We start from the raw sequence: 25,369 nt of genomic DNA, 5'->3' as shown, positions 1-25,369 counted from the left end.
GAGCGGAATTTCTCAGCTCTGAAGGCAGATGCTGGGGCATAGACCTGTGGGGGCCTCAGAATTCTCAATCAGAACAAGGAGTCTTGAGGGTGAGAGATAGGCAGTGAGGGGGAGAATAGAATGGCAGAAATGGAGAAAGCCCAGCTGAACAGCGTTGGTTCAGTGAGGCCCACGAGTTCCCGACTGAATCGCTGAAATCATTTCAGACGTCTTTGACACCCAGTATGACACCCTGTGATGGGTGTTTACTGTGACAGCTCTGCCAACACAAAATGTTATACTTTCTTACTTTATGTTTATATGAGATGCTGGTGTACATACTGATCATGGTGATGGGAATGCATACAATAATAAAGAAAGTGTTTATTGACTATTGACATTATTGTTATCTACAGTATTTGTTATCTTTTGTTCCATGTGTAGGGATTGCATTTATCTCTTGTGCAAAATGCATACATTTATATTATATTTGGTCATTTAGCAGATGTCCATGTAAAAAAATAAAGTTTGTTGCTGCACAACCTAGTTTCATAAAAATAACTTCAAGTGTAAGTAGTGCAAGTTGTCACAGCAGATATATTAAAGAATGCTTCCTACATTCCACAAGAATTTCTGTATCTCTAAAGTTGTGTAAAGTATATGTAAAGTATTCAAGGTTTGACATGGGTGGAAAAATAATCCCTGAATGCTGTGTGTTTTAGAGAAGACCAAGAAGGAGGTGATGTCCAAAGGCTCAACTGGCATGGAGGTCATCCTGGCTTCCCTGGAGGTCTGTGACAACATTATAATCTGAATCGTTCATTATGTTAACATGCATGCAGGAAGGAATCATTCAAATGATTAGCTGTTTTGTGGAAAACCCTAATTGTATTAAGCGTTTGCATTCATTCCCGGAGTAAATGCTATTAAGACACCATCAGTCAGATCATCGTCGGATGCAACAGCTTGGTCGCGGTATGGTCCACGTGTTCATTCTGTGCAGGTCAGAGATGCGCCTCACATCCATTTTGACCTGGAAACACAATCATCGCTAGATCCTTAAACGATGGCTTTGATGCAGGGCTCAATACTAACCTTTTCTACTGGTGGCACCCCTCACACATTTGGTCGCAGCCCTTTTTTTTTTTCTCCACTATGTCGCACTATAGGCATTCCTTTGCCATGTACCATCTATCTGTGTACAGGGCCATTTTAAAAGATTCACTCATTTTAAAACAATTGTAAAATGTTTTGATTGCATAGGTGGTCCTTTTTATTTTCTCCCGCCCGCTCCTCGACATCTCTTTCATCACGATCCAATGCTTCGCACTCCTCCTATATCAAAAAGCTCTACCTTCTAATAATAACATGCTGTTACTTAGGTAACAACCTCAGGTTAGGATTGTTTTTTCTTTTCCTTCAGTCGTCTGCGCTATTGCATTTCTTTGAATGCTCTTGAATAGCGCTAGTGCTGCGGTGCAATTAAATTGAAACTTTGTTTGAAAAAAAAAAATATATATTATTTCATTTATTCATTCATTGGATGTTGTCATTGTGTCTGTTTTTTTACAGAATTCCCGAGATCTTCAGACCACCTTGAACATTCTTTATATCCTCAGTGAGCTACTTACTGTGGGTAAGTAGCTCAAAGTAGCTAAAATGTCTAGTATTTGCCAGACATTTTAATTTCCCTTTCATATTGACCGAAACATTTATTTTCAGACAGACAGACAGACAGACAGACAGACAGACAGACAGACAGACAGACAGACAGACAGACAGACAGACAGACAGACAGACAGACAGACAGACAGACAGACAGACAGACAGACAGACAGACAGACAGACAGACAGTGTGTGTGTGTGTGTGTGTGTGTGTGTGTGTGTGTGTGTGTGTGTGTGTGTGTGTGTGTGTGTGTGTGTGTGTGTGTGTGTGTGTGTGTTTATACCCTTGACTACATTCACACAGGTCAATTGATGGGACAAAATATCTTAATAAAAAAAAAATAGATAATTATAAAATCAAAACCATTTTGTAAATTTCTTAAATTTGTATACATTCTCCATGATCAGTTTTGACATTTTCTCTTGTGTGTAACAGGCGGAGGGCGCAGGGTGGCGGTGTTTGTGTCCAAGGGGGGCCCCGCCATCTTACTGAAGCTGCTGATCTCTGCCAGCAAAGAGTCTCCTCCCAGTGAGGAACTCATGCTGCAGCTTCACTCCCTGCTGGCCAAAGTGGGACCAAAAGGTATGTTCACAGCAGGCGCAAGCATAGGCCTGGGCTACCAAAGTCCCTGTAAAGTTCACGTAAACGGGTATGAATTTATAACTCATTTGACAAATCTTTGTTTTAAAAACATAACCTCCATTGTGGCATTCTCTTTTAACTAATATCTGATATATCTAAATTTGTGGTTAAAACGATATGAAAAACATTTAATTTTCATGCTGATAAATTGATGACAGTGAAATATCAACATTTATGTTGACTCCAGCTCTACATGGCTATATATTTTTAAACATTTTGTATCCCTGCCTGAGACAACTTAAAAACGAAGAATGTATACAACCCTCAGTCTTTGCCTGGCTTCATTTGAAGTTTACATGACTACAAACAGGCTACCATGTAATTATGAGAATTATCCATACATGCAAACAGTACACATAAACCGACCCTGTTACTCTGTCCTCCCTGACGACCTCTCTTCCTCCGCAGACAGGAAGTTTGGGGTGAAGGCCCGTTTGACTGGAGCACTGAATGTCACCGTCAACCTACTGAAACAGAACCTCCTCAACTCCAAACTGGTTCTGCCTTGCCTGCAAGTCCTCAGGGTCTACTCTTCCAACTGTAAGCCGATCCGCAAGACTGTTTCTGTGTAATAGAGAAGTGGGAAGTCTGATTAGGATTCAATTCCGTTTCTGTCCTTCTTACTTCCTCTTTTGGGTTAATCAGTTCATTAGATCGTCTGCCCTCCATGAGTCTTTGCAAATCAATAAAGACCCAAGTGTTTCTCCGATTGAGGTCCTTGGGGGGTATGTGTGCATCTTTTGTGCAGCGGTGAACGCCATCTCTCTGGGGAAAAGCGGTGCAGTGGAGCTCATGTTCAAGATCGTGGGGCCGCACACCAAGAAGAACACCACCCTGCTCAAGTAAAGCCACACGTTTACAAAGCACTCACACACACAAGTGTCGTCTCCTGTCGCATGTTCCGGCCGGCCATGCGTGTGCTCGTCCTCCATTCTAACTCACCTTGTCATGTGTCCCACATCAACAGGGTGGCCCTGGACACTCTGGGAGCCCTCCTCAAATCCAGTGAGTTCTTTACACCCCACTAACGATTCCATGGCCTAGCTGTCACTAGTTTGTTTGCTATCCGTTTGAAACCGGCGTACTTTCCCGTCCGGGTTTGTCACCTCAATCCCTCTGTCTGCTTAACAGCTAGTGCTAACGCTAAACTGATGATTATCTTGATGCTTGTTTACCTAATGCGGGCGAAAGAACAACGCAGGCGCCTGACAGACAACCTAAATGATCATGAATGACACAAACTGAAGCATCCGCTTCTTCCTTATTCACTTGGATTACACTTGACAACCCAAAATAAACAAGCACTTAGATAAGCATGTCATATTTTCTAGTTAAGGGTAAATCTATCAAAATGAGTAAGTGCCCTTGGCTCTTGGTGATGCAGTCGTCCCCCCCCCGTCCCCCCCCAGACTGTTGCCCGCCACATAACGTATGTTCATTCCTTCTCTTCTCCTGTGTAGAGACCAACGCGCGGCGGGCGGTTGACCGAGGGCACGTCCCCCTCCTGCTGTTCGCCTACCAAGACTGGCACCGCAATGACACCCGGCAACGGCACATGCTGATCCGGAAGGGCCTGCTGGCCAGCCTCAGGAACATCACCAACATCAAGTGCGGCAGGACTGCCTTCATCGAGGCCGACGGCATGAGAGTCCTCTACAACACCTCCAACGTAAGCGCCGCGTCCATGTCGTATCTGCTGTCAATAATAGATCAATAGATCGAGGATAGGGATTGCTTTGTTTAGTAGTACCATTTAGTCATGAAGAAGATGCCTTGATCCATAGTGCCTTACAGTGTACTTTTTTGTGTCATTTAGGACCAGGTAGGTTTTAGGCATCTAGCTCTAGGATGCCTACAGGTAGGGTTTGAACCCAGAACCTCTTCGCTGGGAGTCAAACGCACTAGACCATCCGACCCGCCGTTTCTATTTTCAACACTGAGAGCTATACTGTTTCCTGTTCTAAGCATGCATCGCTAAGTTAGACCGTCCCCTAAAAGCAATAGGGGCTACGGTTACTCTTCGTGGTTTCAATGTGATTTTTGTCGTATTGAAATGGCGATCCTGCTGAGATGCATTAATTGTCAGGACACTCATGAATCAGATCTTGGTTGCATTGGGATCCGATACACCAGATCACAAAGGAGGTCTGGCCTACATTGTGATCAGGTCTGGTAGCAGTGGACTGTGCACGCTGTGGACAGGTTACTTGCTATTTAATTACAACCTTGAACAGCAAATCAACCAAAAATGCCCCTTAAGAATGTAATGCATGCGGTTAATGCTTGTTTCTGCACCAAAGTAAAGTTACTTTCATGGTATGATTTCATTTAATTTATGACCTGCAGCAATGACGGTCAAATTAAATGTTGACTATGAAACTATACCTCTCAGCAACATCATCTGTGCTCTGCTGAACATTGCACGACCGTTGCGGGAGCAACAAAAATTTAGCATTTTAAGGGAAAAGAACAGAGGCTTCTCTTTTGGCAATCAGCAGCATTTTCCCCAGGAAGTATTTAAATATTTACCAGGACCGAGAAATATGATCACAGATCCAGCCACAGAGTTTGCATTTATCTGTCAAGTCTGGACACGAGTCTGGGATTGGATCTGCCAGATCCGATCGCAGACACGATGTGTCACCGTGGCCTACAATGTTACTCATGTCTTATTTACTTTCATCTGAAATTTAGGAAAGTAATAAAGCTAACTATTGTTATGTTCCTGTTTGTCTAATTTATGATTAACCAACTAGAAGGAATGCATTTCTAGGTAAAATCTATAAAAGAACAAAACAATATTTATCTTATTATATTTTATCAGCTTGTATTCCGCCACAATTCAATATAATATACACAAACTTACGAAGGAACACATCATCCCATGGACTTAATATTTCTGCCATACCCTACTTTATATGGGTCTTCAAAACAGAAAACATCACGCTCTTCAACCCTAATCCAAGCCTGAATAAGTACCACAAGCCTTTCTTCAACCTCAATGTTTTTCAAGGAGGATCACTTAAGAACGAGCAAGTCTTGTTGTTCAACTTCCTGCCCTCCTGTATTTTGTCTGGTTCCCAGGAGTGCCTCCCAGTGCGGACGCTGGACCCTCTGGTGAACACCTCCAGTCTCATCATGAGGAAGTGTTTTCCCAAGAACCGCCTGCCTCTGCCCACCATCAAGTCGGCCTTTCACTACCCTCTACCACACGTGCCCGCAGGCGGCCCGGTGGCACAGATCTACAGCCAAATGCCTGGAGGTTGGCGCCACAAAAGCATACGCATATACACACTCACTCACTCATGCACTCACTCACTCACTCACTCACTCACTCACTCACTCACCCACTCACTCATGCACTCACTCACTCACTCACTACCACTCATACACTCTTACTCATGCACTCTTACTCACGCACTCACGCACTCACTCACTCACTCACTCACTCATTAACTCACTCACTCACTCACTCACTCACTCACTCACTCACTCACTCACTCATTAACTCTCTCACTCACTCACTCACTCACTCACTCACTCACTCACTCACTCACTCACTCACTCACTCACTCACTCACTCACTCACTCACTCATTAACTCACTCACTCTCTCACTCGCTCACTCACTGACTCACTACCACTCATGCACTCACTCACTGATGAAACCCCTCAGTCGTTCCACTACACCTACACTCCCAGAGGCCTACAGATGGGCATGTTAAAAGGACATGCTTGCCTTCTGCTGCATTGCGAAAGCGTATCCTGATAAGCAGAGAGGAAGCCATCAGAGAGGGCCTAAGGTATTCCAGGTTTTTTCAATTTTATTTGACAATCCATATTTAACAAAAAGAATTCTGAGGAAATAAACCCTTAGAAACGGCCTATTCAAATTGTGTTGGAATGTGAAGGGTTAAATGAAAGAAGCCCCTTTTGTCAGCCTCAGAATGCTGCTGACTCTGCGGTTGTAGGGAGGTTATGTGCTAGGCAGCTCTTTGATTGGTGGACGGGTCCGCTATAATTTCACAGAGGTCGTAATATTAATTCGATGACACTTATTTCAAACGACAGTAAAATTGACCAATCATATCTTCCCTCTCAATGGGTGTGCTTTGTTGTCGCTAACTTTATGCCAAGTTCTGCCCACTGTGAGGGACAAAAATCCATTACACTGGATATAAGCTTATGGGCGTGAATTGCTTTACTTCATGACGGCAGCCGCCCCGAGTAACCTAACTGCTAGTGAGGAGGTCATTGTTTCTGATGAATTATCTACAGTTTTCGAGGTGAACTTCCCACACCAGAGCTAAAATGCGTTCAGAAAACCATAGCTTTTGAAAGGCATTTCAACTCATAAAAAGCAAAAGCTTTACTGAGGGTGTTTGATTGATTGTCTGCTGTCATGCGTTCTGCACCCCAGGCCGTTGTCTCTATATAAGGCTATATATTCTAATGAAGTGCCCTCACAGCTTGTTTGATGACGGGATTATTTGTCAGGAGGATTTGCATTTTGCTTAAGAGAGAGCTGTTTTTAGTTTTGGTGATAACTCTCACTCTCTCTGTACTGTTTGCTCGTTGCATTGCTAAGGCTGGACTAGCGTATTCATTTTATCTTTCAATAAGTTGGAATTGTCATAGTTACCTTTTGCAGTACTATAGAGAGGACACAGTAAGCTAAACTGGTGGTCTGCTTGTTCGCGACTGGGAAGGGGGGGTCAGAGGGCCAAGGTTTAAGAGTCACGGTTCGCTAATGCTGACAAGTAACCTGTCCATAGTTACATTTTTAAGCATATGTTGGCGTACAAAAAGCATACTGAAAACCAACATTTTCTTGGTGCCAACACTGTTGGTTTGGGTCTCTCTTGTCCCTTCTGACCCTTTAGACACCTGGTACAGTTTCCGCCCACATCGCCGAAATGTGCTTCAGGCTCACAGACTGTTCATGTGCCCAGGTGCTCCATGTCTGAATAGTTAATGAGCCTTCCATCGCTGACCCAGCCATGCAGGTGCTCAGGGGTGTGCAGATTCAAGCAAATGTTCCTTTGTTATTCTTGGCAAAGACATTACAATATTTTGTGAGTGTAGAACATTGGCTGACGTTTATTATCTGTGTCTAAAGAGTATTAAAGCAATGTAGTTATTCGTTCTGATTTCCACCAAATAATGTTTTCATCTGAACTAAACGCAGCGATCCCTAGAATAGGAATTACAAAAGAATGGGATAATGGGCTTTTAAGGGTATATTTGAAGAATCATATCTCTGCGTAGATCTTTTCTCTCTCTCTTCGGATTAGGAGCTAAGCTCTGTGTCATGGCTGCTTACGATCCACCCCCGGTCACTGGCCCTCTGTCACAGCACAGTGACTCACCCATAATAACCCTACAGCTCACATGCACCACTTTGGTGTCAATGGAAATGTTAACCTGTGTGTGTGTTTTAAGTGTTTGTGTTTACCTGTGTGTGTGTGTGTGTCTGTGCTCGTAGTGGACGACGTCGTGGACGACAGCGATGAGGAGACTGAGGCGGATATGGAGAATGACACAGAGAACGAAGAGGACGAGAAGGACTGTCGCGCTGGGGTACAACTAAAACGCACACGCACGCACATGCACACGCACACGCACACACTTTGAGTTTATACCAACGAGAGATAATTAAAACTGCCTTCTGCTTGGTCATTTATTCATGGTTGGGGAGATAACTGGTCACCCAAGGTACAGGATGTCTCTGTGAGATGAGAGACCTTTGGAGCGTAGTCAAGGTTTTGCGATGCACCTGGCTCTCTAAGCAACGTAACTTACATTAACAGGATTGCGTATTCATGTATAACCAGTTCTGAAACTCGTCGACCGAAGAAGTGGTTCATAATAAAAAATAAAAAAACTCTTGGTAACAAAACTCTGGGATATCCTTCCACACTCGTCTCAGTGAATCCTTTGTCGAATGACTCCGCAGAACGATGACATAGAGACGGACCTCAGCAAGCTGCGTCCCAGAGAGATCCACAGCCGTCCGTTTGAGGAGCTGAGGGTGTACGACAAGTTCTTCCTGGAGCTGTCCGAGGACTTCCAGGTCAGTGGCGTTCCCTACGGGAGGACGCGTGTGGATCCATTCAAACTGGGAGTTGATGCTTCAACATTTACCTCAACCTTTCATTTACGACACAAATTTTACAATATCTATAATTTATACCTGACTAGTTTAGTGCACTACATTGAAAAAAAAAAAATCCATGTTTTCCAGCAATAAATGTTTACATAAAATGGTTAAATAAAGAAATTCAAAAAGACAAAACATATTTCCTCAAAAATCAATGAACAAGATGTACAATATCTCATCATCACAGGGGTACGATTTTGACTGTGCCAAAATGTCCTCGGAGACTTCCACCACATCGGCCACCAAATCGCCCCGGCCAATCACCGTGCCCGCGGTCCAAACCGCGCCCCTTCAGCGTGACCCCGGCGAGGGACGCCCGGCCTCCGCCCCCTCTTCCTGTAGACCTGCCACGCCCCTGGCGCCCGCCCCGGCCTCGTCCCCCCTGCCGCCTCTAGAACTAGCCAGCATCCACCTGACCGAAGACGTCAAAGAGGGCTTGGCCAAAGAGGGCGTGGCCAAAGAGGGCGTGGCCCCGGGGCCCCGGCCCGCCCCCCGGGGCACGGGCCTGGAGCAGGAGCTGGTGCGCGTGCTGGAGCGCGTGGCCCTGGAGGCCGACAGCCCTCTGAACGGAGGAGGTGGAGGAGGGGGAGGGGTGGACGAGCCCCCGGTGAACTCCACCCGACACATCCATTCCCCGCTGCTCGTCGGGGGCATCGCCGCGGCGCGCCGAGGGGGGGGTGGCGGCAGCAGCGCCGGGGGGTCGGACTGCGGCTCTGAGGGCCCCGAGGAGGAGGGCCCCCTGCTGGAGGTGCCCGACACGGCCCTGCTGCTGCCCCTCCACGACCCCGACCTGTACGTGGAGATGGTGAAGGGCACGGCCTCGGTGCCCCGGTACTCGGAGGTGGCGTACCCCGACTACTTCGGCCACGTGGCCCCCACCTTCAGGGAGCCGCTGCTGGAGAGGGCCTACGGCGTGCAGAGGTGAGGGGCTCTGTGAGAGGGCGAGCACTGGGGGGGCCTCCAGAGTTATAGGAAGTGTTCAAATCGGAAATATTTAAAGAATAAAATGGATAAATATACTTAGAAAAGGATATTGATTATATTAGTTTACAGATCGTTTGACACAGAAATCGAAATCACGATGAAATTGGATTAACTGCCCAGCCCTATTTGATTCCATCAGTCCTCTGTCTACCTGTTGGCCTCCTTGGGCAAGACGCCTAAACCCTAACTGCTCCTAAATGTACCTACCTTTATCTGACCTCATTATACATCGCTGTAGCGAAAAGCATCTGCTCAAAGTAGGTAATGTATGTGTTAAAGACTCTCTCTTGGTGCTATTGCAGGGCTAAGATATTCCAGGACATTGAGAGGTTGATTCACCCAAATGACATCTTGGACAAAGTCGTTTATGACCTGGATATTCCTAGGTGAGTTTGAATGTTTTCATCTGTTGTGCCCTGAACAGTTTAGCTTCGTCATCCATCTTTACAATGTGTTGTGCATAACAAATACATCCCTAGTTGTAAAAGCCCCAATCTGACATTTGAAAATGTTTTTTCATTTAAATGCATTCAGCCGTCGCCGTTTTTCTGCAGCGCCGTTCTCTGCCTAAATCCAGATCTATTGTTTGCTTTCTAGTGGCCCTGTGATTGCTGACGATGGAGAGTCACTGAAGTTCAACTCACAATTTGAATCCGGCAACCTCAGAAAGGCTATCCATGTCAGGCAGTACGTTGTAGTTTAATCAAGATGTGTGTGTGTGTGTGTGTGTGTGTGTGTGTGTGTGTGTGTGTGTGTGTGTGTGTGTGTGTGTGTGTGTGTGTGTGTGTGTGTGTGTGTGTGTGTGTGTGTGTGTGTGTGTGTGTGTGTGTGTGTCAAAAGGCTTGTTCTAGGTGTTGCTGTCTGGTGTTTGGTTACTGAACGGTGTTTCTCTATGTGCAGGCATGAGTATGACCTGGTGCTCAACTCGGACATCAACAGTAACCACTATCACCAGTGGTTCTATTTTGAGGTGAGCGGGATGCGCGTCGGAACGGACTACCGCTTCAACATCATCAACTGTGAGAAGTCCAACAGCCAGTTTAATTACGGTAAGGCCTCCTGGAATAGCCCTGTCTATAATCGATGTGTGGGAGATACATCTGGTTGATTCACAGCAAACTCCCAAACCATGAAGTTTACCCGATACCAAAGTAAACCATAAACACACTAGATCAAATTAGCCAAAATATTCTGGTGAACTGTAGTTTTAAGTGTGTATCTATGTGTGGGTGTGTGTTTGTGTCCATCCAGGTATGCAGGTACTGATGTATTCTGTGCAGGAGGCGATTGGGGGTAAGCCTCGCTGGGTGAGAACAGGAGAAGACATCTGTTACTACAAGTATGGAATCCCTTTCACCTTGGCTCGTACACATCATATAGCGTTGCACTTACCACTTAAACCTGCACTTGAATGTGTTCCCATTAGCAGCCTATAGTGGCTTGAGTGGTAGTTACAGTTTATATATTATAATATTATTTTGACGTTGTCTAAGAATTTACCTTGGTGGTGGGAGTGGGCAAACATGAACCAAAGAACATCTCCCTGTATGGATTGTCTCCTGGCTGGGTGCGTTTTATTCTTGAGACTTCTTGAGAAACATATGTGAACTTTAACGTACTTCAGATATGTTTTGAGTACGAGTATATGGCTGCAGTAGCTGCATTGTGAACACGTAATTTCCCCCTCCTTCAAAACATAGGATTACAACTAATACATTTTTTATAATACGGATATGTAGAAGATTTACAAACTTCACAAATTGTGATGCTTTCTAAATGCGGCTACTTATCGCCTGATGTAAGTTTCGATTGGCTCTTGCAGAAACCATTTCTCCAGGAGTTCAATTGCCACAGGCGGCCAGAAAGGAAAGTCATACTACACCATGACGTTCACCATGAACTTCAGCCATAAGGACGACGTCTGCTACTTTGCCTACCACTACCCTTACACATACTCCACCCTCAAGGTATGCCTCTTCCATACCGATCACTTTCACCCTGGCCTTGACGCCAGCCATATCATATTTAAAGTGTGCCTGCTTGTATACGCTGAAGGATGGTATTTTTCCTGTGTGTGTGTTTGTGCGTGTGCGTGTGCGTGTGTGCGTGCGTGCGTGCGCATGAAACCCCTACTGTTTTACCAGATGCTAGTGGCTCTTTAGCTATCATGCTGTTCAGCTAACGGCGCTTCCGCAGCCTGCTGTGGAATTGACAAGAGTTCAGCGCTATTTCATTAATCTGTGACATTACCCAGACGCTGATGATTAATAAAGCGAGCGGTAAAAAGGTTTTTCTGAGGTCTGTAATCGCGCGAGACGTCTTTATTGAAACCGCAGGTTAAAGTGGTGCTCTGCTTCTGATTCACCACCTTGCAGTTGGCAGTCGTACAAATTATATATATTACATTTCTCTCTCTCCCGCTCTCCTCGCTCGCCCCCTTTCCTCTGTTGCTGGTGAAGATGCACCTGTCCAAGCTTGAGGACCTGAGAAGCCCTCAGATCTATTGGAGACAGGACGTCCTGTGTGAGACACTGGCAGGAAACAGCTGCCCCCTCCTCACCATAACAGCCATGCCCGAGGCCACCACCAACGACCACCTCTGTCCGTTCAGTAAGTACCTAAGCGCTGGTCTTTGTCATTGAACAGCCTAAAATCGAATCTTGCCAGTTTGGCTGAATATCTTCGGTGTGCTTCATTTATGCTTTATAATTAGACAGATTCACTGACGTGTATTTTTTATCTTATTATTTCTGCCCTTGCTTTATGGGAACAGTGATTGAGTGTTAGTAAGAGAGTAGAGTATTACACTCTGGCAGCCTTGCTGCATTAGGAATGAACATTATCCTTATCCATCACTTAATCAGGTTTTAGTCCAGTCCGTTTTAGTCCACGTTCACGCCTTGTGTTCGTCTCCATGTTGGCCTTCATTCATAATCACATGCCGGATAGTCCAGCAGTCAGGGTGTTCTTCTCCCAGCCGTTCTGAGTAAGATCCCCTGAAGTCCACAGACTAATCTGTAGGCATCTCTGATCAAGATGACCAACCCTATCCCATTACTCTTTCACCCCTTAATGACGTGTATCTGAATTCACTGCAAGTCTTTTTTGGATACAAGCTTATGCTAAATGACGTAATGGACACAGTCCCTAACGAGTACCACCCTTCTCCTCTGCCCCAAGAGAACCGGCCGGTGATCTTCCTGTCGGCCAGGGTGCATCCCGGGGAGACCAACGCCAGCTGGGTGATGAAGGGCACGCTGGAGTTCCTGATGGGCTCCAGCCAGCTGGCCCACAGCCTGCGAGAGGCCTACATCTTCAAGATCGTCCCCATGCTCAACCCCGACGGCGTCATCAACGGAAAGTGAGCGGGCACACACTCGCCGTCGCAGCGTCCCGCGTTCATGTCAACCACGATGTGGACTTAAATAGGGAGACACAAGGTTCACATTTTTCATTACAGACGCGTCGTTGGGGCGTGACCAACACCGCACGGCCATCTAAGCGTGGCTCATTCTGACACATAATTGCTGCTTCGCTGTCGTTTTTCCAATATGTTACACAGTGTACAACGCTTCACCGTCATTCCGCCGCGCAACAACGATTCAACACAATCTCCTCTAATGCGGCCTGTCGTTAACTTGTTTAATACGGATGTGTCGTGATAGATTTCTCCAACATGCGTTCTGATCCTGAAAGACTCCAGCTGTCGTCCTCGTGCTCGGTCTCTCATCCGCCGCTCTTCTCCCCCTGTAGTCACCGCTGCTCTCTGAGCGGTGAGGATTTGAACCGCCAGTGGCAGAACCCGAGCCACGAGCTCCACCCAACAATCTACCACACCAAGAGCCTCCTGCAGTACCTCGCTCACATACAGAGGGCGCCACTGGTGAAAACATTATATTTTTTCCTCTTGAATCATTGGAACTGCCTGGGGTTTTCCATGTTGCACCGTTTACCATGAATCCCATTGATCTGCTGATAATGCACTGTTGATTTTGATATACACTACAGTCCGGTCAAGAATACAGTCTGGTCAAGCTACAATACCATGAGGGCATACATCCCTGGCATAAGTTGCCTGATGTTCTATTTTGTATTGATTTAGGATGAGCAGCAACCAACATTCAGTCTAATGTGTGTGTGTGTGTGTGTGTGTGTGTGTGTGTGTGTGTGTGTGTGTGTGTGTGTGTGTGTGTGTGTGTGTGTGTGTGTGTGTGTGTGTGTGTGTGTGTGTGTGTGTGTGTGTGATACCGCAGGTTTTCTGTGACTACCACGGTCACTCTCGTAAGAAGAACGTGTTCATGTATGGCTGCAGTGTGAAGGAGACAGTCTGGCAGTCCAACATCAGCACCTCCTCCTGCGATCTACATGAAGACCTGGGATACAGGGTGAGCACACACACACACACACACACACACACACACACACACACACACACACACACACACACACTGTCAAACACTCTTTTACGTACACACACAAAAGCACGCACGCACGCACACACGCGCGCACACACACGCACTGTTACATCCTGGCTCAACGGTGTGCAATAACAAGAGGGGGGCCACCATAGCCTTGAATTAAACACATAATGTTTAATCAAGGATATAGAATGCATTCCTGACATGTGCTTTGTCTCTAGATCAGTGTGTCTGCAGTGGGTGTGCATTTGGAGTGTATGTGAGTCAATGGTTAAGTGCTACAACCAAACACAAATGTTACAAAATGTCAGTCTGCAAGCCAGGGATACACCAATGCCAATCTGCCAGGGCTGCTTTAGAGACTCCTGAGCCAGGCCTGCTCAGGTGACTGGCATTTGGCCAAATAGTGGGGCTCTGCCCACCAGCTCCCTGCACAGAATACACACAGCAGCAACGGCACAACAACAGAGGCAACCCTGTGGCCGTTCCATTCACAGGACAGGAGTCCTTCCTTCAGAGTGTACAAGCAGGCATACTTCAAATATGACATGGCTGGAGTCAAGGCCAGGGTGACAGTGATCGATATGGGTTACCTTGAGATTGGAGGATGTGTAAGTGAGTAGTAGGCCAAATAACTTCCATTAGTTATCATCAAGGTTGAGAAAATTGTAGTAGTACCGTAATAGAAGAACACAAACGTTCACGGTATTTAACTAGATGCATTTTGAAACTCGTGAGAGTGGCCGCTTATGAGCTTGGTTTGCTCTTACAAGGTGTGTGCATGCGGGCACCGGTAGGTAAAATGGGATAGTCTCTTTAATGAAATCGTTTTTAAACTCAGCCTTGCAATTAGAGTCACAATCGGTACAGTCACCTGAGACACTGTCACAGACATTGTCATGTTCACAGTTCTAATATGTTGGCCCGACTTCCTATGCGTCACTATTAAATTATGTTTGCGCAATTAAACTGTAATGCAATAAACACCAGCGTTATGATTAGTGCTGTGGGAAGAACTGCGCTGGATGCTTTTAAGTCCTCAAGTCTCGACAGGCTGATTTTTAATTGGTATTTCCCAGCATCCCTCTTGATGAGGGAAGTGGTTTGTTTCCTATCAGCGGCTTCTCCCCTATGTCCGTAAGCAATATCCTGCCACCTGTTAAACAATATCAACCCACATGTATTTTTAATTATACCCTCATATTGAATTGTGTTTCAATCAAAATTGAAAACGCAAACATGAGGTGCAACAAACGTGCTCGGTACATTTCAAGCCTTCCCTGACGTCTGAACAGAAGCACAAGTTGCATCCTCCCGATCTAACAGCTGACATCTCCCCCGTTCCCCCCAAGACTCTGCCTAAGATTCTGTCCCAGATGGCCTCTGCCTTCAGCATGGGCAGCTGCAGCTTCGTGGTGGAGCGCTCCAAGGAGTCCACGGCCCGCGTGGTCGTCTGGCGGGAGATAGGGGTCCAGCGCAGCTACACTATGGAGAGCACGCTGTGTGGCTGTGACCAGGGGAAGTATAAGGTGAGGTGTGTGTGTGTGTGTGTGTGTGTGTGTGACGAGATGGATGCACTAGTGAAGATATGTGTGTGTGTGTGTGTGTGTGTGTGTGTGTGTGTGTGTGTGTGTTGAATTGTGTGTGTGTGGAGGCGGGTGTGCGTTCAGAAATGGATGTGTGTGTGTGTGGAGATTGGTGTGCGTTTGGAGATAGGTGTGTGTGGGGGAAATTGCATATGTGTGAGACACCTGCATGCGAAAATGGATGTGCTTGTTTAGATGAATGCACGTGTGGAAAGGAATGCGTGTGGCATAAATTAGTATATAAAGGCATGGCTTAGACTTTTGAATCACAAAATGGCCACAAGGTGGAGCCCTCTGACCAGGTCAATCACCCGTTAGCTTACCCTGGCTAGAACTACAAGGAGCTCCATTGTTCATTACACCAGCTGATTGCTTCATCATTAATTGATTGCGTTAAATAAATAAATAATGGTCAGCTGTAGGACGACAGACTGTGATTGATGGAAACTGAATTCAAACGGACCAGTAATAACATGGCACTGCATAAGAAGCAGAATACAGCAGAAAATGAATTGGATATTTGAAAAGGCAAGGCAGATTCTGGCTATTCGATTATTCAGCATGGTGGAAAATGTGCTGATAGCAACAGTAATGTCGGCCCCACTTTACAGATTATTCTGTGTGTGCGTGAGTGCGTGTGTATGTGTGACACACTGCTCTCGCTCTCACGTTTTCTGTACCTCGAGCTCTGGAGGTATATTGTTGATTCATATCAACGATATGCCTACAAACAATACCACTTTCATTTCTGTTTCCCACATACTAATCTTGCACGATTTGGTCCCTTTGTTTGAAGGGTTGCTCCCATCCAAGTTAAAGCCTAGAGCCGTTTCAGACAATGGGACAGACATGGGGAGCATTTGTCCTGTTTCATTTTAAATAGTGTATTAAACTTTCCCGTGACTAGTCCTGTTGTTCACGACGCCATTACTTTTTTTGGCAACTGTTTATTCCGTGGAGGTGGTTTTGTCTACGCCTCACAGGAAGCACACCAAAACCACAGAGTATCTTAGATTTATCTCTCTGCATTCATTTATTCCTCTCCTTCCCTCTTTCCTCCGCTGTGGTATTGGACCGTTTGAGAGGGCCAATATCAACATCTGACTAGCCCAGGGGCAGTGTTCTGCGTAGGCCATGGCCGTGCTAACCTCTGCTTATCCCCCTTGTTGTCCTTCCTGATTGTGTATCCAGATGTGCAGGAACCTCCTGTCGGTTCCCAGAGCCTCTCTATATGAGTTTGCTTATGTAGAGCTTTGACGTTCCCTCTCGGCATCCTATGAGGATTGTGCTAAGAAACTGTGTGTGTGTGTGTGTGTGTGTGTGTGTGTGTGTGTGTGTGTGTGTGTGTGTGTGTGTGTGTGTGTGTGCGTGCGTGCACATGTATGTGTGTGTCTGTCTATGCATGCTTGTGTGTGTGTGCGTGCGTGCGTGCGCATGTATGTGTGTGTCTGTCTATGCATGCTTGTGTGTGTGTGTGTGTACACGCATGAGTGCCTGCGTGTGTGTATACGTGTCGCACGCACGTACAGTACATGACGGTACCGAACCCTTTTCCAACAGTCGGCCTCCCTACAGTGTGGCTGTAGAGCAGCTCTGCGAGTTCACCCGGTGAAACAGCATGCACCCCATAATAGACAGGCGTGTGGTTCTCCCTGCAGCCATGCGTGTCCCGCTCATGCTCCTGTGTGTCTGCCCCCCCCCCCCCCGCGCCCACTCCCAGGGTCTCCAGATCGGCACCAGGGAGCTAGAGGAGATGGGCGCCCAGTTCTGTCTGGCCCTGCTCAGGCTGAAGCGGCTCACCTCCCCTCTGGGCCTGCGCACCCAGCAGCACTTCCTGGACGTGGAGAGTGACCTCATGGAGACCCGCGCCAAAGTGACCAGGTAGGAGACCTCCGAAACACCCAAACAACTCGGCACTAGATCCTCCATGTTTACTGTATTTCTGGATGATAGGATGGTCTGACTGCTGCTAGTCGTGTTGGACTCCAAGCAGTGGGGGGGGGGGGTTCCACTCCGTGTCACTTCCCCCCCCCCCCCTCCAGTGGGGAAAGTGACTTCCCCACTGGAAGTCACTTTGGATAAAAGCATCTCCTAAACCGGACAACATTGTAATAGCAAATTCGAAGCGCCACTCTAAAGCTCAACTTGAGACGAACGGCCCGTTTAATTCCGCTGTGATGCAAATCACCTAATGCTCTGAAAACCATAGACTGACTAGAAAAACTCCCAGTTTGCTGCTCTCATTGCCATTCTGCGGACGCCCCCATCAGCACCTGTTGAGCACCCCATCAGCCAGGAAGCAGATCCCCCCCCACACAAGTGTCTCCTTCTCCTCGTTTGCCCTGTGGTTGTTTATGTGGGGCGAGCCAGGGACAATGTTTTCCCTTGCCAGTCAGAAGGCTTAGTGTCATTAAACTATGTGTACTGTGGATCTGTAAAGCCTGTCGAGACCGCAGCCAAGACTTCGAAAGAATAGGTTAATTGTCCGTCATCCCCCGCAGGGCTATCGAACCCTATTCACAGATGAAGGCTGTCAACCATCTAACCAACGTTTTGTTTAATAAGAGTTTAAATTTCGCACATCAGTCATTCATTTGTCATTGATGAGTACCTTTTCACTGGAGGCAAATTGTCATAGAATAACAGTTGAGCTGCTTCTGCTCACCTGCTTTTCCTGAATTACATTGATTTTGCTGCATTTATAAAAACACACACACCGTCACAAACTGGTGTTCAGCTCAATTTGTACTTACTTTTAACACACTCAGGACGTCTTCACCACGGCCCAAGACCACCGGAGTGTGTGGTTTGGACGGAGGTCCTGACCACACCGGTTATGCACACCTCAGCCCATGTCCTCTGAGATCCCTCTGCCCAGAAGGCCTCTGTCAGCCTGATGGGGGAGGATGCATTTGCTCTAAACGCCACTTAATGTCCTGCGTCTCTGCCTCTCTCGCTCGCACTCTCTGTCTCTACCCTGCTGTACTCTTACATCGATTTATTCATGTATCATTTATGCAGCTGATCATTGGGGGACCTATAAGGGCTTTTGGTTGTTTTGGTGTGTGTGTGTGTGTGTGAGAGTGAGAGACTTTGTTGGAATCATAATCTAGATAGCCAAGAGTGCTCTCTACTGATACAGAAGCTATTACAAAAAGATTGAACACACTCAGAGAAAGAAAACAAATGAACTCACTGTACACTCAGAGAAAAAAATAAATAAAATCTCTCTCTCTCTCTCTCTCTCTCTCTCTCTCTCTCTCTCTCTCTCTCTCTCTCTCTCTCTCTCTCTCTCTCTCTCTCTCTCTCTCTCTCTCTCTCTCTCTCTCGCCCCCTCTCTCGCCCCCTCTCTCGCCCCCTCCCTCTCCCTCTCCCAAACATACATGAGAGGAGAGGGTTGGGAGGTCAGCGTCTGATCGACTGTTTCCCAGGGATCACATTTCAGACCATTAACACCATTAAAAACCCACTAAAGCCACTAAAACCTCAACAACCAGCAAGCATTTACCCATTATGAATCCAGAGGGAGAAAAACAGGCACAGGAGTGACACAGAGCACAATCATTGTTTATCAGCTTCCCCGATGCTAATATATGCTAGGCTTTCTTCCATTAGCAGAGTGGAATTGTTTGTGTCGCATTGTTTTGTAGGTTGCGTTGTGTTTTGGACATGTTCTGAAAGACATCAACATTCTGTTTTCTATAAAAAGTACTGAACGTTTTAAGTGCAGTGTTTTTTAATTATAGTATTGATATCAGACAGTATATCCCTTTTTAGACTGTAATAAAAAGTTCTATATTCATCGTAAACGGGTACAGTTCTCTGACGGTTGTTATTATCGGACTGTTCCAGCCCGAGTGAGCGGAACATCTTGTTTTGTAGCCTGAATCCATCCCCCTTTCACAGTGGTGGCACAATGTGCTTAATCCGAACTGAAGAACAGTACTGTCAGTCTCCGGGGTTGGGCTCTTTCATCGTCTGGTGTTGCAAACCCCTTTGTCCGCGGTCTACCCGGAAGGCGTCCTTGAGCAAGACGTCCCTTCTCGCGACCTGCTCATAACCCCCCCCCCCCAAAAAAAAAGAAACGTTTCGCCGCAGACATGCCCGCAGTGCAGCCCCTGTCGTAGTCCCGTGATCCCAGTGAACACTGTGTGTGCTGTGGTTTTGTGTTCCGTGGCCAGCAGCAGCCCCACCACCTACGTGATGGAGGAGGACGAGCCGTCCTTCCAGGAGGAGGTGGACTACAGCGCCGACAGCAACGACGACGACCCCGACCCGGACGTCGAGGCCAGCAACGAGCCCGAGGACGCAGCCCTCCACCTGGACACGCTGTCGGACTGCGAGACCGCCAACCACAAAAAATAAAGCATGAGTCGGGTCCCCGCGACTGCTGGTATGTTGGTGTCGGGTTGGATGGGTGGGGTTGGTGTGGGTCGTTCGACACGTTGAAGCCCAAATCGGGGGGGGTTTGCTCCCGACGGGGGCACATCTTGCCCCCTTCTACCGTAATGTAGAGCCAAGAGCCGGATGGCCGCCCGACTCTGTGCATTCCAACGAATGAATGAATGATTCACCCTCCCCCGGAAGTGTCACCTTGTCACGTAAAGCTTCCTCATGCCATTACAGTTCACCCTCTGCGCCCAGCCTTGACCTCAGACACCATGTATAGCCTCTGAGATGTCCTCAAACCAACCTACACCAAACCACGGGCACCGTCACTGTTAATGCTCTACCTGACCCCAATGCTTCACCCGTCTGACTTAAGCAGTAGAAGACAGGCCGCACGCATCTGTCCAGAGTAGTCAGGCAAGACACAGACACAGGACAGCTCCGGCTTTGTATGAGGCGTTAGTTTTGTTTTGGGTGGAAACCAGCTTTTGCAGTTATTGTGGAAGTGTGTACCTCACCCGCTGGCTCTCCTGACTGATAAATCTCACCAGTTTGCCTTCATATTAATACACCTTTCCTCCATCTCTCGCCCTGCACTTTATCACACCCGTCATGTAAAATAAAAAGTGTGCGTTCCTCCCATCTTTTCTCCCCTCCCCCACCTTCTATTCTTTAATCCTTCATCGTTCTACTTCCATTCTTTCACTCTGTAATCCTCTCTTCCCTCCCTTTTTACTTGAGGCCCCTGGGATGACTGGACCACTTAAAGAGATGCCTTTTCTTGAATGTGAATAATAGGCCATTAACATACACACCACTGACATCCCGTTGAACGAGATCTTCTCTTAACGTTACCTGTGTTGTTGTTTTGTCGTCACCCTCGTCCCCTTGATTGTGGCACCTCATGGGATTCCCCTCCTCTATATTCTGTCGACTCACTCAAAATGTGTTGTTTCCTATACTCGCTCAGTAGAATGTTTCCACTTCTTAAGCAAAACATAGTCTTAATGGTACTTCACAGTAAGGGCGCGTGCCCACACGTACCGCTCTATACCCCAAACCTAACACGAGAAAGTTCTGCTTTTTGTTGATGTATTTATATGTTGGTTCGCAACCGCTTAAAATGTCTGAATAATGACAAAAGTAGGTAGTGATAAAAAAATGTACAGTATACATACACACACTAGTCACGTTTTTCCGAATGATCGACACGGTACGATCAAAAGCTGTACAGCCTAGGTGCACAATGCATGGGGTGCTATATACCTATGTCATAGAGGCTCACTTTTCCCCAACAGGAACAGTATCCCACTCGTCCGACTCATTTCATCCACTTTAAATTACCAGTAGCCCAACCAAAGTGATTATAAGTATATGAGGTTTTATTTTGAAATTAACACTATAAGCTTTTTTTTTTATACTCTGTCTTATCATCGTAGCTTGTAAAGGAGCAGTGTGGAACAAAAAGGTGGTGCTCTAAACCAGAGTATACAGTCTTGGTTTAGCTGTAGTATTTTATTGCTTTCTTAATGGAGGGAGTTCTATAGGTCAATTTCCTAATGCATTTGTACAGTTGGTGCATGGCTAATTTATGTTATGTTTACTTGTCTAGTTTAATTTACATTGGTTTTCAGTGTGCAACCCCCGTGTTACAGGTAAATGTCATGTTTGCCTTATTTAAATGAAAGTTGTTTTAGATTTATATGTGTTTATTCATTGTATAAGGTTTTATTTATTTGATGACATAATATCACGCTGTCGTATGAATGTATTTGCCTTTGTATTCAATTATAAAGTTATGATTCAGAATGTTTATGTCCACCTTACTTTGGGAAACTTTTTTTTTTGCAGGCATAAGATAAGATAGCAAACGGCTAATTTGATTGTAATAAAAATGCACTGAAACTTGGTACTAAATTATGGGAAATAAAATGTGAATGTGAAAAGCGGTTGGCTTGCTGCTCTGTAAAATGCACAAAATGTCGTGTTTGTATGAGTTATTTCAAAAAGAGTGTAGACAAAATAAACATGTATTCACACATTAAACATGATTACCTCTCCTCCAATCTATCATATTCGGTTAATGAGCGGGTTATATACGAATTTCCGTTATTGTATCCACTTAACCAGCTAAATTTTTGTAATTCGTTTTTCTATCATAAGCTGGTTATCACAGATGAGGTCTTCAGTTGTGAATATAAATTGTTATTTCCATCATGTAATGCATTATTATTTTTGCTGGATAAGGAGATATATGCATGTCCTGAATCTACTTCCACTTTGAATTTCTGCCTCTTTTTTTTTACCAATAACATAAAGCATATTTGGCATATACCACCCTGCAACACAAAGAAGTAAAAAAAAACACCACTTTACAGTGCAAAGTGTTTTTATAAAGTATCATATTGGAATGAAGAATCTTTCTGCTTTATGTCTAAATATCTGCTGTATGGTGTAGATACTACCCACTGGTGTGGCTGTAGCTTAGACGGCCCAGGTTTTTATATTGAGCATCAAACTGAACGCTTCCGTTTTCTTCTGTGACATCGCTGCTCTCAGCATTCTAGAGCTCAAATCACTAGGCAACGGGTACCACTCTGATTTCCAAAGAGAAGTGCTGTCATTGAAAATGGCACATACCAATTTGTATTCATCAAAGCCAGTGACGGCCGATCGCTAGTTAGAATAGTTAGAAATATGCAGCCTTTCACTCTGTTAATGAGGAATTCATTGTTCATATTTTATAGCTTTTATATTTGATGCATTTCAGATGGAGATTAGGAGTATTTGATTGCCCGTGTTGTTTTGTGCAGGTCAAACAAAATATCCATCAAGGAATCATACAAAGATCACTTTTAACACTTTAAAGGGAAACTGCAAAAATCTCAGCATGATCGTTAAACATTCTTTTGAAAAAAGAGATATGTCTATTTTTCTTTATTGAAGACAATTAAATACTTTACTTTGCTTTCTTCGTCAAAGCCTTTCAGTGCAATGGCTCTCAATCCCATGAGGGTTTACTGCAGGAAAACGACTGTATTCCTGTCACATAACCAATCGAGTGAAAGTAAAGCCACCCTAACAAACTGGTCAATACTAATAAAACTGAAACACCAGCAAAATACTTGGAGATGGATCAGCCTCTACACAACAACAAAGACGCCAGTGGCTTGGAGGCAGATGCTGTGATTTGACCGTGATTTGAAGAAGGAATTTCAATTTGGATGTACACAATCTTCAATTGAAATAATTGCTTGCCTGAGTATGCATCGGTAGTGATTCAGTGATACTTTCTGTGCCAGTTTGTACTTCCTGATGCATTACCACTGCATAGTAAAAGGTCTTGTGAAGGCAAGCTTTCACAATGGCTAAATGAGGGAGAAACAGAGAGCGAGAGAGAGAGAGAGAGAGAGAGAGAGAGAGAGAAGATAAGGAAAAGTAATGCATAAAGCAGGGTGAAAATGGGTTTAAAATGCACACAGTAATACAGAGAAGTAGGAAAGCAATACAGAAGATTGAGTAAAAGGAAAGGAGTGCAAATTACAGGGATAAAAGACGAAAGAAGAGCAGGATTTTTGAATTGGTGGAGAATGTTAATCCGAAAGAGGCTCTTTTCTCATTTAAGACCCGTACCCTTACATCCTGTCCCCACTGTCAGTCAAAGAAGCTGAAGTGCATCCCTCCTCCCCCCACCCGTCCCCGTCCCCCCAACACAACCAATTACTTGTGTGTTAGACGTTTGTGTGTGTGTGTGTGTATGCTTGTGCGGGCAGGCAGGTGTGTGAGCGTGTGTGCCTGCGCGCGCACATGCTGTGAAACGGCTCAATAGTGTTCAGCTGCTTCCTTACGCGCTCCCGACGTTGAAAGAAGCCTCACCTAATCAGAATCATCTTCTACGTTTTCTACTTCTTCTCGGTCGCTCTTCATCCCTCTCTTCCCTTCTTCCTCTGGTTCCTTTTTACCTCCAACCTCGCCCCAGCCTTCTCTCTCCATCTCTCTCCCTCTCTCACACTCTCTCTCTCTCTCACATTCTTCCCACCCAAGTTTGCTGTGACTCCGCTGGTTCCGTGGTGTGTGTGTGTAGGGCCTTAACTGAGTGAGTGTGGCTCATAGCATGGCCTAATTAGTGGCTGAGAGTCGGGGCTTGGCTGGCTTCCCCCCTGCTCACTGGTGGTCCTACTGGGCAGGGAAACAGCTCTCCTGAAAAGGTTACAAGCGCACAAAGAACCGTGAGACAAAAAACGATTTGTGTACAAGCTGCATGACGCAGCGGCAACCGACTGTGTGCGTGTTTTTGTGTGTGCGTGTGCGTGTGTGTGTGTGTGTGTGTGTGCGCGTGTGTGTGTGTGTTTGTCTCAGTACTTTTCAGGGCCTGATGAAGTACATGCATCAGTGTATGTGTATGTGTCGGATAAATGTACTGTCGATTTATCATGAGCGGTGTATGTTAAAGACCAGGATCTGTGTGAGAGGTCAAAGGGCAGACGCCTCACCACACCATGCTGCATGACCTGGCCGTAGCATGAGGTCAGGGGTCGATCGTAGCCAAAGCCAATCCAACCGAGAAGGCAGTCGAGTCAGAGGTGTTGGTGCTGGAGTCGTCCATGTTCATTAAAAGCATGAAAGGTGAACATGTCGATTACCATTGGAAAAACAATGTTTCTAGTTATCGGTACAACCACTAGAAGGAGCCCATTGCTGAAAACGATTTGTCGTTCAGGGAGTGAGATTCCACCTCTTCACACACAGAACTGATTGTCCAATTACAATACCGCCAAATAGTATGACAAGAATAAAGATTCTAAAAACATTTTCCAATTCATGAAAAGATCTACAAATGTGAGAACACAATTACACACATGCACATATGCACACACACACACACACACACACACACACACACACACACACACACACACACACACACACACACACACACACACACACACACACACACACACACACACACACACACACACACTCAGCGGCTACATCAACAGCCTAATTGGTTACGGAGGGAGCGGAGCCAATTTACACCTCTCGTTTCCATGGCAACCAGAGACTGATTCTTCCAGAAGCACTTGCTCACATCCCGGCTGTTATTCCTTCATTTGTTCATTCATTCATCCTTTTAGCCTTTCTTTATGAAACCATCACCCCCAGCCCTACCCCCCCCCCCCCCCCCCCAAACACATCTCTATTCCACCCTTCCCTCCAATGAGATGGCCCCCTCTCGTATGCATATGCAAACGAGGTAGACTTGAGACCAATTAGGTGATTTGAATAAGGAGCTGCACAGATAGCAGCACAGCAAGGCCCCCAAAACCCACCAATCGCCCGGGGACTAAATAATGATGTCACGCTAAATTGACTCCCAAAAAATGCATATTTGTAATGTCTTTATAATTGTCTTGCAGAACTGAAGCAGTGTATAACTCGGGATGGGAACGTTCTTTATTTTGTATGCATTGAAAGAAACAACAGTAACATAGGGATGATAATGGCAGTGGAGGAGGCTTTTTTTCCGGATTCCAGGTATCCAGATT

General features: G+C 45.9%; 1 protein-coding gene across 4 annotated transcripts in view; it reads left to right on the top strand.

Annotated features, from left to right (window-relative positions):
* The window catches only part of agtpbp1 (ATP/GTP binding carboxypeptidase 1), a 28,514-nt gene extending 6,640 nt beyond the window's left edge, over positions 1-21,874 (top strand). For 3 of the 4 annotated variants that reach the window (XM_030359573.1, XM_030359575.1, XM_030359576.1), the window contains 23 exons: positions 702-769; positions 1,552-1,615; positions 2,081-2,227; positions 2,696-2,827; positions 3,036-3,129; positions 3,255-3,292; positions 3,748-3,956; positions 5,372-5,549; positions 7,772-7,866; positions 8,243-8,359; positions 8,634-9,367; positions 9,733-9,816; positions 10,028-10,117; positions 10,331-10,479; positions 10,682-10,769; positions 11,253-11,397; positions 11,890-12,040; positions 12,611-12,791; positions 13,184-13,313; positions 13,684-13,815; positions 15,201-15,377; positions 17,155-17,315; positions 19,616-21,874. In XM_030359573.1, coding sequence (XP_030215433.1) covers positions 702-769; positions 1,552-1,615; positions 2,081-2,227; positions 2,696-2,827; positions 3,036-3,129; positions 3,255-3,292; positions 3,748-3,956; positions 5,372-5,549; positions 7,772-7,866; positions 8,243-8,359; positions 8,634-9,367; positions 9,733-9,816; positions 10,028-10,117; positions 10,331-10,479; positions 10,682-10,769; positions 11,253-11,397; positions 11,890-12,040; positions 12,611-12,791; positions 13,184-13,313; positions 13,684-13,815; positions 15,201-15,377; positions 17,155-17,315; positions 19,616-19,799 — 3,548 coding nt within the window. In that variant the 3' untranslated portion in view covers positions 19,800-21,874. The remainder of the gene's footprint in view (positions 1-701; positions 770-1,551; positions 1,616-2,080; positions 2,228-2,695; positions 2,828-3,035; positions 3,130-3,254; positions 3,293-3,747; positions 3,957-5,371; positions 5,550-7,771; positions 7,867-8,242; positions 8,360-8,633; positions 9,368-9,732; positions 9,817-10,027; positions 10,118-10,330; positions 10,480-10,681; positions 10,770-11,252; positions 11,398-11,889; positions 12,041-12,610; positions 12,792-13,183; positions 13,314-13,683; positions 13,816-15,200; positions 15,378-17,154; positions 17,316-19,615) is intronic. The other variant, XM_030359574.1, reaches the window with a different exon arrangement.
* Positions 21,875-25,369: the final 3,495 nt, after the last annotated feature.

This window comes from Gadus morhua, chromosome 6, assembly GCF_902167405.1.
Source record: "Gadus morhua chromosome 6, gadMor3.0, whole genome shotgun sequence".
Classification (NCBI taxonomy): Eukaryota; Metazoa; Chordata; class Actinopteri; order Gadiformes; family Gadidae; genus Gadus; species Gadus morhua.
The sequence above is the reverse complement of the archived record's forward strand: the minus strand, read 5'-3'. Positions and strand labels throughout refer to the sequence as shown.